At 41.0% G+C, this 13,964-nt stretch overlaps 1 protein-coding gene across 3 annotated transcripts in view; it reads left to right on the plus strand.

Annotated features, from left to right (window-relative positions):
* Positions 1–13,964, plus strand: part of ZMYM4 (zinc finger MYM-type containing 4) — a 118,265-nt gene that overhangs the window by 76,267 nt on the left and 28,034 nt on the right. For all 3 annotated transcript variants that reach the window (XM_073665991.1, XM_073665986.1, XM_073665997.1), the window contains exons 6-7: positions 1,082–1,346; positions 7,117–7,285. In XM_073665991.1, the coding sequence (XP_073522092.1) occupies positions 1,082–1,346; positions 7,117–7,285 (434 nt within the window). The remainder of the gene's footprint in view (positions 1–1,081; positions 1,347–7,116; positions 7,286–13,964) is intronic.

Below are 13,964 nucleotides of genomic sequence, written 5' to 3' on the forward strand. Positions count from 1 at the left end.
TTGTGCACATCAGCCTCAGTAGATTTTCCCATTAGTGTGAAAGGAAGGCTGAATATATTTGAGCATTGGTTTTTAAGTGCAGATCTTCAATTGTTCCTTTGTTGCATATTTGAAAAGTTCTGTTTATAAGGCTATGTGCCCACGATGCAGAAATGCTCTGGATTTTTCCTGAGAGTTTCTGCATCTCCCTGGCAGAAAAAACGCATGCGGATTTTACATGCGTTTTTCCTGCCAGGGACAAACGGAAGTGAAGCGTTTTTGCATGCATTTCTGCATGCGGGTTGTCAAGCGCTTTCCAAGCGATTTTAGCATCACTTGGAAAGTGCTTGACAACTTGGTCACACTATATAAATCCATGCAACTGGCATGGATTTATATAGTGTGACCAAAAGAATGGTAAAAAATATTATACTTCCCTTCTGATGGCCCCTGGTGTCCTTATCCGATGCGTCTTGGCTTGCCGGCAGCTCGCGGTGGACTAAAAGGACCTGCCATGACGTCATTTAGTCATGTGACTGGTCACGCGACCGCCGACGTCAGCGGTCGCGTGACCCGTCACATGACTAAATGACGTCAATGCAGGTCCTTTTTAGACCATCGCGAGCTGCCGGCCAAGCCAGGACGCATCGCTAAGGACACCGGGGGCCATCAGAAGGTAAGTATAATGTATATTTTTTATTTTATTCTTTTTTTACAGGTACTATGGTACCCGGGTCCTCAGGAGAGTCTCCTCTTCTCCAAACCCCGGTACTATCCTCACATTGAAACGCATGGTATCCGCATCTGCAGATGCAGTGATGCGGATGTCATGCTGTCCAATGCAAGTCAATGGTGGCGAAAACTCTGCGATACCGCAAAATAATTGGTAGTGCTGCTGATTTTTCCGCAATGATAATCCGCAGCATGTGCACAGCACATTTGGATTATCATTGGGGAACATGGCAGACCTTCTACCAAGCGTTTTTTAAGCTTTTCTGCAGCGGAATTGCTTAAAAAGCGCATAGTGGGCACACAGCCTTAGAAAGTAACTTAATGCCACTTTCAAGCTAACCAGTCTGCTTATTGATGTGTTCTTCAACAGCTCCCCAGCTCTCCAGTGGAGTGCAGGCACCCGTGAGCTCCCCAGGGGCTAGCAAATCTGTCCCAGCAGTTCCTGCTGTCCCTGCACCCTCTGTCAGAGTCTCCTGTTCAGGCTGCAAAAAAATTCTCCAGAAGGGACAGACGGCATACCAGCGAAAGGGATCTACACAGCTCTTCTGCTCCACCCTTTGCCTTACTGGCTACACTGTACCTCCCCCACCTCGGACAATTCCTGCTGCCAAGAAAACCTGCTCCAGCTGCTCAAAGTAGGCTGCAAGTGTTATTAATATTTCACAGTGTTTTGCATTTTGACAAGCCTTTAGTTGCTGCCAAAGGGAAGCAAATGATTCTCATTTTGGCAGTAATGTCATTAAAAAGGAACTTTCTCCAATTATTTCATGTTCAACTGGAAACACAATGTGATAGTTGTTGCAGAGTGGAATAAACCCCTTTATTGTTTTTATTTTGCCTCTGTTGCAGAGATATTAGCAATCAAAGTATTTGGCACTCAACGAGTTAACTTTTTTTTTAAAGGCCAATTGGGTGTATAGGGGCCTGTATTTCTTTCCTCTCTCTGATTTTGACCAATCATAAACAGGTAGCAACACTCAAAGGAAACGAGTATATGCCCCCACCATAGCTTAGGGCTGATATCCGGTATGTGGGATGTAATAATACAGCTCTAATCTCCTGGTGTAACCTCCTGAATGATTAGAAAGCACAGATGACAAACGCCTTTTATATAAGATCGTTATGGGGAGAGGGGCAACCACAGCTGAGTTTTTCTGTGTCCCTTTACAAACTCTTTTATCAGCTCTCCTCTCATAGCACTGTCAACTTTGCGTAGTGCTCCTACCCACACTGTGTCTGTCCAGAAATGAGAACTCCGTGTCAGTATCACACTTATATCTGTTGTGCTCAACTTGTACTCACTCTCTAGTGACATCAGAGCAGGGTCTCATCACATCTCACCTGTGTGAGACATAATGATAGCCCTGATTTCAATGCAGAGCGAGTAGAAGTTGCTTGAGCACAGCAGATATAAGCGTGATTACTGACACACTCAGTAATCAGGAGAGCTGATAGAAGTTTCTATAATGTGACACAGCTAAACTCTGGTGCATTGCCCATCTTTCCACACTGACTTATTCAGGAGGTTAGACCAGGACTGTCTGTCATTATATATACACTGCTCAAAAAAATAAAGGGAACACTCAAAAAACACAGCCTAGATCTGAATGAATGAAATATTCCCATTGAATACTTTGTTCTGTACAAAGTTGAATGTGCTGACCACAAAATCACACAAAAATCATCAATGGAAATCAAATTTATTAACCAATGGAGGCCTGGATTTGGAGTCACCCCCAAAATTAAAGTGGATCAGCCTGTAGTGTGTTTTTCCAATTTTGATGTAATGTCCTTAAAACAAGTGAAAATGAGGCTCAGTATTGTGTGTGGCCTCCAAATGCCTGTATGACCTCCCTGTAACGCCTGGGCATGCTCCTGATGAGGTTGCGGATGGTCTCCTGTGGGATCTCCTCCCAGACCTGGACTAAAGCATCCGCCAACTCCTGGACAGTCTGTGGTGCAACATGATGTTGGTGGATGGAACGAGACATGATGTCCCAGATGTGCTCAATCGGATTCAGGTCTGGGGAATGGGCAGGCAAGTCCATAGGTTCAATGCCTTCATCTTGCAGGAACTACTGACACACTCAAGCCACATGAGGTCTGGCATTGTCCTGCATTAGGAGGAACCCAGGGCCAACCAGCATATGGTCTCACAAGGGGTCTGAGGAACACATCTCTGTACCTAATGGCAGTCAGGCTACCTCTTGCGAGCACATGGAGGGCTGTGCGGCCCTCCAAAGAAATGCCACCCCACACCATTACTGACCCACTGCCAAACCGGTCATGCTGAAGGATGTTGCAGGCAGCAGATCGCACAAACCCCATCTGTGGACGTCGGGCCCTCATACCACCCTCATGGAGTTGGTTTCTAACCGTTTGTGCAGACACATGCACATTTGTGGCCTGCTGGAGGTCATTTTGCAGGGCTCTGGCAGTGCTCTTCCTGTTCCTCCTTGCACAAAGGCAGAGGTAGCAGTCTTGCTGCTGGGTTGTTGCCCTCCTACAGCCCCTTCCACATCTCCTGGTGTACTGGCCTGTCTCCTGGTAGCGCCTCCAGCCTCTGGACACTACGCTGACAGACACAGCAAACCTTCTTGCCCCAGCTCGCATTGATGTGCCATCTTGGATGAGCTGCACTACCTGAGCAACTTCTGTGGGTTGTAGAGTCCGTCTCATGCTACCACGAGTGTGAAAGCACATCCAACATTCAAAAGTGACCAAAACATCAGCCAGAAAGCATTGGTACTGAGATGTGGTCTGTGGTCCCCACCTGCAGAACCACTCCTTTATTGAGGGTGTCTTGATAATTGCCAATAATTTCCATCTTTTGTCTATTCCATTTGCACAACAGCATGTGAAATTGATTGTCAGTCAGTGTTGCTTCCTAAGTGGACAGTTTGATTTCACAGAAGTTTGATTTACTTGGAGTTATGTTCTGTTGTTTAAGTGTTTAATTTATTTTTTGAGCAGTGTATATCTCACACCCTGAGAAACCTGTTCTAGGCTATGGTGGTTATTTTTCTTTTGAGTATTGCTGTCTGTTTATGATTGGTCAGCATCATACAGGGATAAGAAGTACATGCCCTCAGTGAAAACGGTCTGATAACACCCACTTGGACTTAAAGGGGTATTCCCATATCTAAGATCTTACCCCAATATGTACTAGGTGTAATAATATTAACAAATACCTCAAATTAGAAATGTCGTATAGTTTTTCTGATTCGCTATGTCTTTCCTTATGTGCAAGCATTGCAGGACCTTAGGTATCCATGGTTACGACCACTGATTTAGTGACAGTTAGTTTCTAGTGGTCGTAACCATGGATACGTAAGGTCCTGCAATGCCTGCACATGAGGAAAGAGACATAGCGAATCAGAAGAACTATACTACATTTCTAATTTGAGGTATTTGCTAATATTATTATTATTATTACACCTAGTACATATTGGTATAGGATCGTGGAGATGGAAATACCCCTTTTTAACTTTTTTTTTAACTCATTAGGTGCCATATACTTTGATTGCTAATATCTCCATAACGTAGAGGTGAAATGAAGAAAAAAATAAAGTTTTATCCGCTCCGCAGACGCAATAAAATTGTGTGTTCAGTTCAACATGAAAAAATTTGGTGAAAGGTCTTTTAAGGTATTTGTTCATACACACCTCAACATTGAAATTGCAACACCAAACTCGAAAAGTCGTGGAAGTATAGAAATTACAGGATCGATAGATATGTTACTGATATGCAAATGATGAAAAATGGAAACAAAACATTTTTCAAAACTTCAGTATCAAGTTTGAGTGCACACAGGCTCTTAAATGCCATGGCATGATATCAATGAGGATACTCATGGTTGTCTGACTAATCTTCTGCCATGTTGAATGCACTTGGGCACAGAATTATTAAGTTACATTTGCAAATTGTTTACCAATGACATATGGTTGATGGGAAACCACTGCAGAGATGCTGAAGGCTATGGTGGCACGTTTAGGCCATGCAGGCTGCTCACAGATGCACAAAAAACATGCGGCCAGAACATTTTAGAGAAATGTCTGTACCACAATCGATCCATTCTATACTGCAGTGAAATGGACATCACATACAAAGGCATCAAACATGGTCTATATAAACCATCACAAAGTGTTTGCACAACATTGGGCTATGAACCAGTCCAGCTTCAGGTGTTCAACTGACCTCATTTCACCGTTCTCAAAGGCTAAAATGGTGCAAAGCAAGGAGGTAATAGAAATTGGAATGGAGGACTATCCTCTTCAGCAGTGAGTCCAGCTTTTGTCTTTGATACAATGACAGCCAGAGATAGGACTGAAGCTCACATGAGCAAAGCCATGAAGAGGCCTTCATGAGGGAATGTCACCCCAATCTTACTCTCAGGATTGTATTGTGAGGTGGCATAACGAACTGTAGTTGGACCCATCTAGTTTTCAATGCAAAAAAATAGGAAGGAAAAGCAGGGTAGTCAGCTCACCAATTGCTAGATCACCTGTTGTCCAAGCAAGGCTCCATAGAAATATCCAAAGGAAACAGAAGTTCCAGTGATGAAGGAAAAATAGTATTAAAACTTCACATTTATTATATAATAATGGAAGTCTCTTTAAGGCCATGGCCCCACTATCAGTATTTGGTCAGTATTTTTTCTCAGGAGTGGGAGCCAAAACCAGGAGTGGGTGATAAATGCACAATTGGTGCAATTGTTTCTATCACCCACTCCTGGTTTTGGCTCCCACTCGTGAGAAAAAATACTGACCAAATACTGATAGTGGAGCCGTGGCCTTAAAGAAACTTCCATTTCACACCCAAACCACAGTGTGTTCTGCCCACTCAGAATTTCAGTCAAGTGAGTGAGAAGAGGACAGGGGAAGACGGCAGTCAGTGAGTATATTAACACACTTACTATTCATTACATGTACATTAAGGCTATGTTCACAAGTTATGTTTTTGCAGTGTTTTTTTTTCTGCAGGCAAAACCTGCTCAGTTGGCGCTAAAGAAGCTGCTTACAAAATGCAGGTTTTGCTGTGTTTTTCTGGTCTGTATTTTATGTGTTATTTATCTGGAGCACAAGTTTAATAAAGTTAGTTTTATTTACCAAAAATGCCTGGTTGCGTTTTTTTGCAACATATTTGATTTTTTTCATTGATTTCTATGGGGAAAAAACACTGACAGAAGTGACATGCTGCAGATTTTAAAACAACAGCAGTTTTTCAATTCAGTCAGGAAAAAAAACAAGCATATGCATGAGATTTGTTAAATCTCATAGCTTTTGCTGCTACTGTAAAAAGCAGCTTTTAATTTGCATAAAATAACGCAGCAAAAATGCAATGTGTGAACACATCCAGGTTTAGGGGATAAAACATTTTGTGGAAGTGCATCTTTAACCTGTCTATCGATTACTTGATTTTCATAATACCATGACTTTGCCTTCTTGGCGTGCAAATTTTAATGTTGAGGAGTATATATATTATATGTTTGTGTGTGTGTGTGTATTATATTAATCTCATGCAAAAAAAAAATCTGGCACCGTTTGAAATCTATTTAAGAAGCATTTTATGGTATTTTCTATGTGTTTAGACCAATATTTTTTCTATGATTGATGAAGTGGACCGCCTGCATATCAGCTGTTTATTACTTAAAATGGCTGCTCATAGGGTATGTTCACATGTACTGCAGATTTCAGAAAACATGCAGTGTATTAACATAAGAACAAGGTGGATGAGATTTTTACCAGTCTCATTCAAGTGCTGCAGAAAACGAAATTGTGATGCGAGTTTTAAAGGAAACCTGTCATCTGAATAAACACTATTTACCTGCAGATGTAGGGTAAGTACACAGGTAAATAGCATTGATATCCTGTAAAGCCGGCTTACTGGAAGTACAGCAGCTGCAGGGACAAAATGAAGTTATATTCTCCTTACCGCTCGCTTCCAGATTGTGAGCCCCAGTGGGGACAGTGATGACTAGGTCTGTAAAGCACTATAGAAATTATATCAGCAAAATAAATAAATTGGGGCGGTCCAGGGAACGAATATAGTCAACATTCACTATACAGTGGTGCTCCCCAGAACATTGCTGGGCAGCCTGCTCTGCAGTGTATGTGCATCGGAGAGTCCGACAAGGAATCCACAGATTCGCTGTTGTGAAAATGAGTGTAGGGACTTTTACCTTATCAGCAGCTGTAAGTCTGCAGACACATCTATAACAAAATCTGTATTATTTGGTGGGGATCTTCCACTGCAGATGTGCCTGTGCTTTCTGCTTAATTTCTTCCCATGTGAACATACACTGCTCTTTGGTAATATCCTCCATTGGACCTACATCACTTAGCAAATTGTTCTATATGGTCTTTCACATGACCTCGTATTGTTTTATTTGTGTCCTTTCATTAGAGTTATTGCAGAACCCAAGGATGTTATTACCGCCCAGTTTGAAAACCCTAGTGGCAGTAAGGACTTCTGTAGCCAACCCTGTCTGGCATCTTATGAGAAGAAGGCAACACTTACAATACACACCAATAGCATTTCTACTAAGTGCAGTGTGTGTCTGAAAAATGCAGTGGTAAGTAGGTGAAACCAAAAATGTACCTAGCACTTAAATGTAATTACAAATGGTGGTTTAAAATGTGAAAACAACTGCTACTTACTAACTGGAAGTGCCAGACTTTCTAATAGTAGTAAAGTTCGCCTTTGAACCATTTCCCTGCTTGGTGTAGGCAAGCAGAACTTTACTAGCTGAGCCTTATGTAAAACCGTGCTGACAAATGATATATTCTACACATAAGGAAGTAGTGGTATGGCTGTGAAGGTGCTTGTTCCCCCTCCGGCCCTCCAGTAAAACTGATCTCTCTATTGTAGAGATGCAATGTGTGACCCATGAGAAATCTAGTGTAGAAGTTATTCTGACTGCTCTTTCCAAGCGCATTGGCACACCCCCAGTGCACTTCCAGCCTGATTTACATATCACTTCTACACTAGATTTCTCATGACAAGTACCTACACAGCCATACCACTATTCCATATGTTAAACATGTGCTGGCAGGTTACCTTTAACACCTTAATGTACATGCACCTAATTGCTGGGATGATTACATATGGAGATGGATCAATAGCTGGGCCCTCTTTACATGCTGCAGATACAGAATATATAACAAAGCCGGCATCTGTGTATTAACCACTTCGCGCCAGAGCCTGTTTTTGCCTTCGTGACCGGGCCAATTTTTTCAATTCTGACCACTGTCACTTTATGAAGTAATTACTCTGGAACGCTTCAACGTATTCCCCTGATTCTGAGACTGTTTTTTCATGACATATTGTACTTCATGATAGTGGTAAAATTTCTTCCATATAACTTGCGTTTATTTGTGAAAAAATCGGAAATTTGACGAAAATTTAGAAAATTTTGCAATTTTCAAACTTTGAATTTTCATGCCCTTAAATCAGAGAGATATGTCACACAAAATAGTTAATAAATAACATTTCCCACATGTCTACTTTACATCAGCACAATTTTGGAACCAAAATTTTTTTTTGTTAGGGAGCTATAAGGGTTAAAAGTTGACCAGCGATTTCTCATTTTTCCAACAAAATTTACAAAAACATTTTTTTAGGGACCACATCATATTTGAAGTCACTTTGAGGGGTCTTTATGACAGAAAATACCCAAAATTGACACCATTCTAAAAACTGCACCCCTCAAGGTGCTCAAAACCACATTCAAGAACTTTATTAACCCTTCAGGTGCTTCACAGGAATTTTTGGAATGTGGAAAAAAAAAATTAACATTTAACTTTTTTCACAAAAATGTTATTTTAGACCCAATTTTCTTTATTTTCACAGGGGTAACAGGAAAAAATGGACCCCAAATTTTTTTGTGCAATTTCTCTTGAGCGTGCTGATACCCCATATGTGAGGGAAAACCACTGTTTGGGCGCACTGCAGGGTTCGGAAGGGAAGGAGCGCCATTAGACTTTTTGAATGTAAAATTTGTCTGAATAATTAGCAGACGCCATGTTGCGTTTGGAGAGCTCCTGATGTGCCTAAACAGTGGAAACCCCCCACAAGTGACACCATTTTGGAAACTAGACCCCTTAGGGAACTTATCTAGATGTGTGGTGAGCACCTTGAACCCCAAGGTGCTTCACAGAAGTTTATAATATTGAGCTGTAAAAATAAAATTTTCACATTTTTCCCACAAAACCGTTTTTCATCCCTTAATTTTGCATTATCATAAGGGTAATAGGATAAATTGCGCCATGAAATTTGTTGTGCAATTTCTCCTGAACACGCTGATACCCCATATGTGGAGGCAAATTACTGTTTGGGCGCATGGCAGGGTTTGAAAGGGAAGGAGCGCCATTTGACTTTTTGAATGTAAAATTTGTTTGAATAATTAGCAGACGCCATGTCGCATTTGGGGAGCCCCTAATGTGACTAAACAGTGGAAACCCCCCACAAGTGCCACCATTTTGGAAACTAGACCCCTTAGGGAACTTATCTAGATGTGTGGTGAGCACCTCGCACCCCCAGCTGCTTCACAGAAGTTTATAATATTGAGCCGTAAAAATAAAATTTTCACATTTTTCCCACAAAACCGTTTTTCATCCCTTAATTTTGCATTATCATAAGGGTAATAGGATAAATTGCACCATGAAATTTGTTGTGCAATTTCTCCTGAACACGCTGATACCCCATATGTGGAGGCAAATTACTGTTTGGGCGCATGGCAGGGTTTGAAAGGGAAGGAGCGCCATTTGACTTTTTGAATGTAAAATTTGTTTGAATAATTAGCAGACGCCATGTCGCATTTGGGGAGCCCCTAATGTGACTAAACAGTGGAAACCCCCCACAAGTGCCACCATTTTGGAAACTAGACCCCTTAGGGAACTTATCTAGATGTGTGGTGAGCACCTCGCACCCCCAGCTGCTTCACAGAAGTTTATAATATTGAGCCGTAAAAATAAAATTTTCACATTTTTCCCACAAAACCGTTTTTCATCCCTTAATTTTGCATTATCATAAGGGTAATAGGATAAATTGCACCATGAAATTTGTTGTGCAATTTCTCCTGAACACGCTGATACCCCATATGTGGAGGCAAATTACTGTTTGGGCGCATGGCAGGGTTTGAAAGGGAAGGAGCGCCATTTGACTTTTTGAATGTAAAATTTGTTTGAATAATTAGCAGACGCCATGTCGCATTTGGGGAGCCCCTAATGTGACTAAACAGTGGAAACCCCCCACAAGTGCCACCATTTTGGAAACTAGACCCCTTAGGGAACTTATCTAGATGTGTGGTGAGCACCTCTCACCCCCAGCTGCTTCACAGAAGTTTATAATATTGAGCCGTGAAAATAAAATTTTCACATTTTTCCCACAAAAAATCTTTTTCATTCTCTAATTTTGTATTATCATAAGGGTAACAGGATAAATTGCACCATGAAGTTTGTTGTGCAATTTCTCCTGAACACGCTGATACCCCATATGTGAGGGAAAACCACTGTTTGGGCGCACGGCAGGGTTTGAAAGGGAAGGAGCGCCATTTGACTTTTTGAATGTAAAATTTGTTTGAATAATTAGCGGACGCCATGTCACATTTGTGGAGCCCCTAATGTGTCTAAACAGCGGAAACCCCCCACAAGTGCCACCATTTTGGAAACTAGACCCCTTAGGGAACTTATCTAGATGTGTGGTGAGCACCTTGCACCCCCAGCTGCTTCACAGAAGTTTATAATATTGAGCCGTGAAAATAAAATTTTCACATTTTTCCCATAAAAAATGTTTTTCATCCCCTAATTTTGCATTATCATAAGGATAACCGGAGAAATTGCACCATGAAATTTGTTGTACAATTTCTCCTGAGTACGCCGATACCCCATATGTGGGGGAAAACCACTGCTTTGGTGTACGGCAGGGTTCAGAAGAGAAAGGAGCGCTATGTTGGCTGGGATAGGCAGCAGACACCATGTCACATTTGAAGAGTCGCTGACATGCCAAAACAGCAGAAACCTCCACAAATGACCCCATTTTGTAAACTACACCTCTCAAGGAATTCATCTAGGGAAGTAGTGAGTATTTTTTAATTTTTAAATTTATACCATTGGGCAGTGAAAAAATCATAATTATATTTTTACCACAAAAAAATGTTTTACCCTCAGATTTTACATTTTCAAACAGGGCAATGGGTAAAAATGGTGCCAAAATGTGTCACACAATTTCTTCTAAAAGTGTCAATACCCCATATGTGGCTGTATCGTACCGCTTAGCCATACGGTGAGATCTGGGGGGGACGGAGTGCTATTTGACAATTGGAGAACAAATTATTGTAGAATAGGCATTTGGATTTGGGAGCACAAAATTTTCTGAATTTCTTTTGGGGGGCAAGGGTCATTTTGCTTTTCCAGAGCCTTTCTGCTACCAGTAACTTGGAAGTCCCTTATATTTTTAACAGATGACGGACCTGAGTGGGGACTAGCTTTTTTTGAGGACTGAGTTGAAGCTTTTATTGGGAACATTTTACGTAACATTTATCCGGCGCTCTAGGCTGAGCACTTACATCGGGGTTTCCATCTAAATTTCCAAGTGATGTAATTCAGATGAAACCCCTGCAGGATCCATTCACTGTAATGAGGCAGCAGAGTTACTCTGGACACCGTCTGGCCTCTGTGTAGCGGTGTCCTTTTTTTCAGAAGTGCACAAAACTGTGGCCAACCGCACTTTTATGCACGCCTAAAACAAATGACACCGTGGGATCCCAGGCTAGACGGCGTCCACAGTGGCCTATATCTGTCTCATTACAGGGAATCTTCCGTCATGGGTTCCGGCTGAATCATGTATTTCAGAGATTTACACGGAAACTCTGGTGTAAGTGCTCAGCGCAGAGCACAGGATAAATGTGGGCAGAGCCTTACTGGGATCTTTGGGGACATAATAAACAAATCAGTAGCAGGTGAAGAATTGGTTTTATTTATTTTTTACGCCGTTCCTAGTGTGATATAACTGATTAGATTACTTTATTCTTCGGGTCGGTGTGATTACAGAGATACCAGATTGATATCGGGTTTTTATGACTGACAGCTGTCACACACTAAAAGACGCTTTTTTTGCAAAATCTAGTTTTTGCATCACCATATTTTGAGAGCTATAATTTTTCCATATTTCGGCCGACAGAGTCATGTGACGGCTTGTTTTTTGCGGGACGAGTTGACATTTTTATTGGTACCATTTTTGGGGACGTGACATTTTTTGATCGCTTTCTATTCCGTTTTTTGGGAGGTAAAATTAACAAAAACAAACAATTCAGGAATTGTTTTTTGAGTTTTTTTTTTATGCCGTTCTGCGTGTGGTAAAAGTGATCAGGCAGCGTTATTCTTCAGGTCAGTACGTTTACAGCGATACTACACTTACTGTATTTTTTTTATGTTTTGGCGCTTTTACACAATAAAACTATTTTATAGAAAAAAATATTTTTTTTGCATTGCTTTATTCTGAGCGCTATAACTTTTTTAGTTTTCGGCTGATGGAGCTGTATGGCGGCTTTTTTTTTGCGTAACAAGATGACGTTTTCAGTGGTGCCATTTTTATTTCTATTTTGTTTTTTGATCGCATTTTTTTCCACTTTTTGTTTGGCAATATGATGAAAAAGCATATTTTTTTGCTCCGTTTTTTATTTATTTTTATTACGGTGTGCACAGAAGGAGTTAATTAGTGTGACAGTTTTATAGCTCGGGTTGTTTCGGACGCGGCGATACCAAATATGTGTACTTTTTTTGGTTTTGTAAAAATATACGGATTTATTGGTTTAATATTTTATTTATTTATTTTTATTTATTTTGTGATTTTTTTATTAATAGTTTAAAAACTTTTTTTTTACTTTTTTTCACATTTTTTCTTAGTCCCTGTATGGGACATTAATTTTTATTTTTCTGATCTCTGATCTCATGTAATGTAATAGACATATATTACATTACATGAGATCTTCCCTGACTGTTTCAGTCAGAGTCTCCTGTCTGGCTACAGCAGCAGCTGAGCCAGACAGGACACCATATATGGCAGAGCTGGAGGCGGTCATGTGACCTCCAGCTGCCATAGCAACCCCAGGTCCTGGAAGGACTCGGAGGTCTTCGGAGAGGTAAGTTGACGACCCCCTCTCCTCCTGCTGTCTCCTATATGCCGCGATCACAATAGATCACAGCATATAGAAGACAGCTAAGGGTTAACATCACTGGGACCTGATCTAATCAGGTCCCGATGATGTCCCCTGTCAGAGCTAACGCTCTGCACCGGAATCGCAGCGCTTGCAGGACCCTGGGGGTCCTGAGCGCTGCGAGACCACCCACCGTTTTTAAACGTCGGCGCTGCACAGAGCCCGGCAAGCGCCGACGTTTATCTACAGTGGGCGGTCGGGAACCGGTTAACAGCTCTGCGCCTGCCGCAGCTTTTAGCCATTTAAATGAGCCGAGTTTAAATGGAGTGCTCAACGGGGCTCGCAACTAACGGCACCCATGGTTTGACTGCAGATCGCTGATGGTTTACCATTGCAGCCAGATGTCTGCCGAAGCCCTCGTCACTGCCATCTTACTACTCCTCTGAACCTCAACTGAACCCGTATGTGTTGAGTGTCAAAGGAGACCGTGATTTTCACAATATTGCAATACTGTGGTATTGCAGTATATAGTACAATCGCAGTTTCAAGTTTTCTAAAGGAAATAAAGTAAAAGAAAGAAGTTTTTTTTTTAAATATAAAATTCAAATCACTCACTTTTCCATCAATTAAAATAAAGAAATAAAAAAATAGAACTACTTGGTACTGCAGTTTTCATAAAAGTCCTATAACAATATATAATTAATTAACTCAATCAATAAATGCTATAAGGGGAAAGAAAATCAAAACACCAGAATTGGATTTTTTTTTCTGTCACCACTCCTCTGTACAAAAATGCAATTAAAACAGATCAAAATATCAGATGTACCCCAAATGGGTACGACGGAAAAAGAGAAATGTTCAGAGGTTCAGAAAATGGCAACACAAGTCTTTTTTTCTTTTCTGAACTTACCTGGAAAATCATGATTCAGAGTAATTTTTACCACAGAATTTATGCTGTAAAAATAAAACCGAAAAAACACGAAATTACATTTTTTTCCCACAATTTCACTACACTTAGATTTTTCATTACATTGAATATTAAAATTAATGGGGTCATTCTTGGCGAGAATTCTTTTTGCAAAGAAACAAGCCCTCA

Source organism: Phyllobates terribilis, unplaced genomic scaffold (genome assembly GCF_046119375.1).
Source record: "Phyllobates terribilis strain yellow unplaced genomic scaffold, ASM4611937v1 Scaffold_2__4_contigs__length_985480577, whole genome shotgun sequence".
NCBI classification, from domain to species: domain Eukaryota; kingdom Metazoa; phylum Chordata; class Amphibia; order Anura; family Dendrobatidae; genus Phyllobates; species Phyllobates terribilis.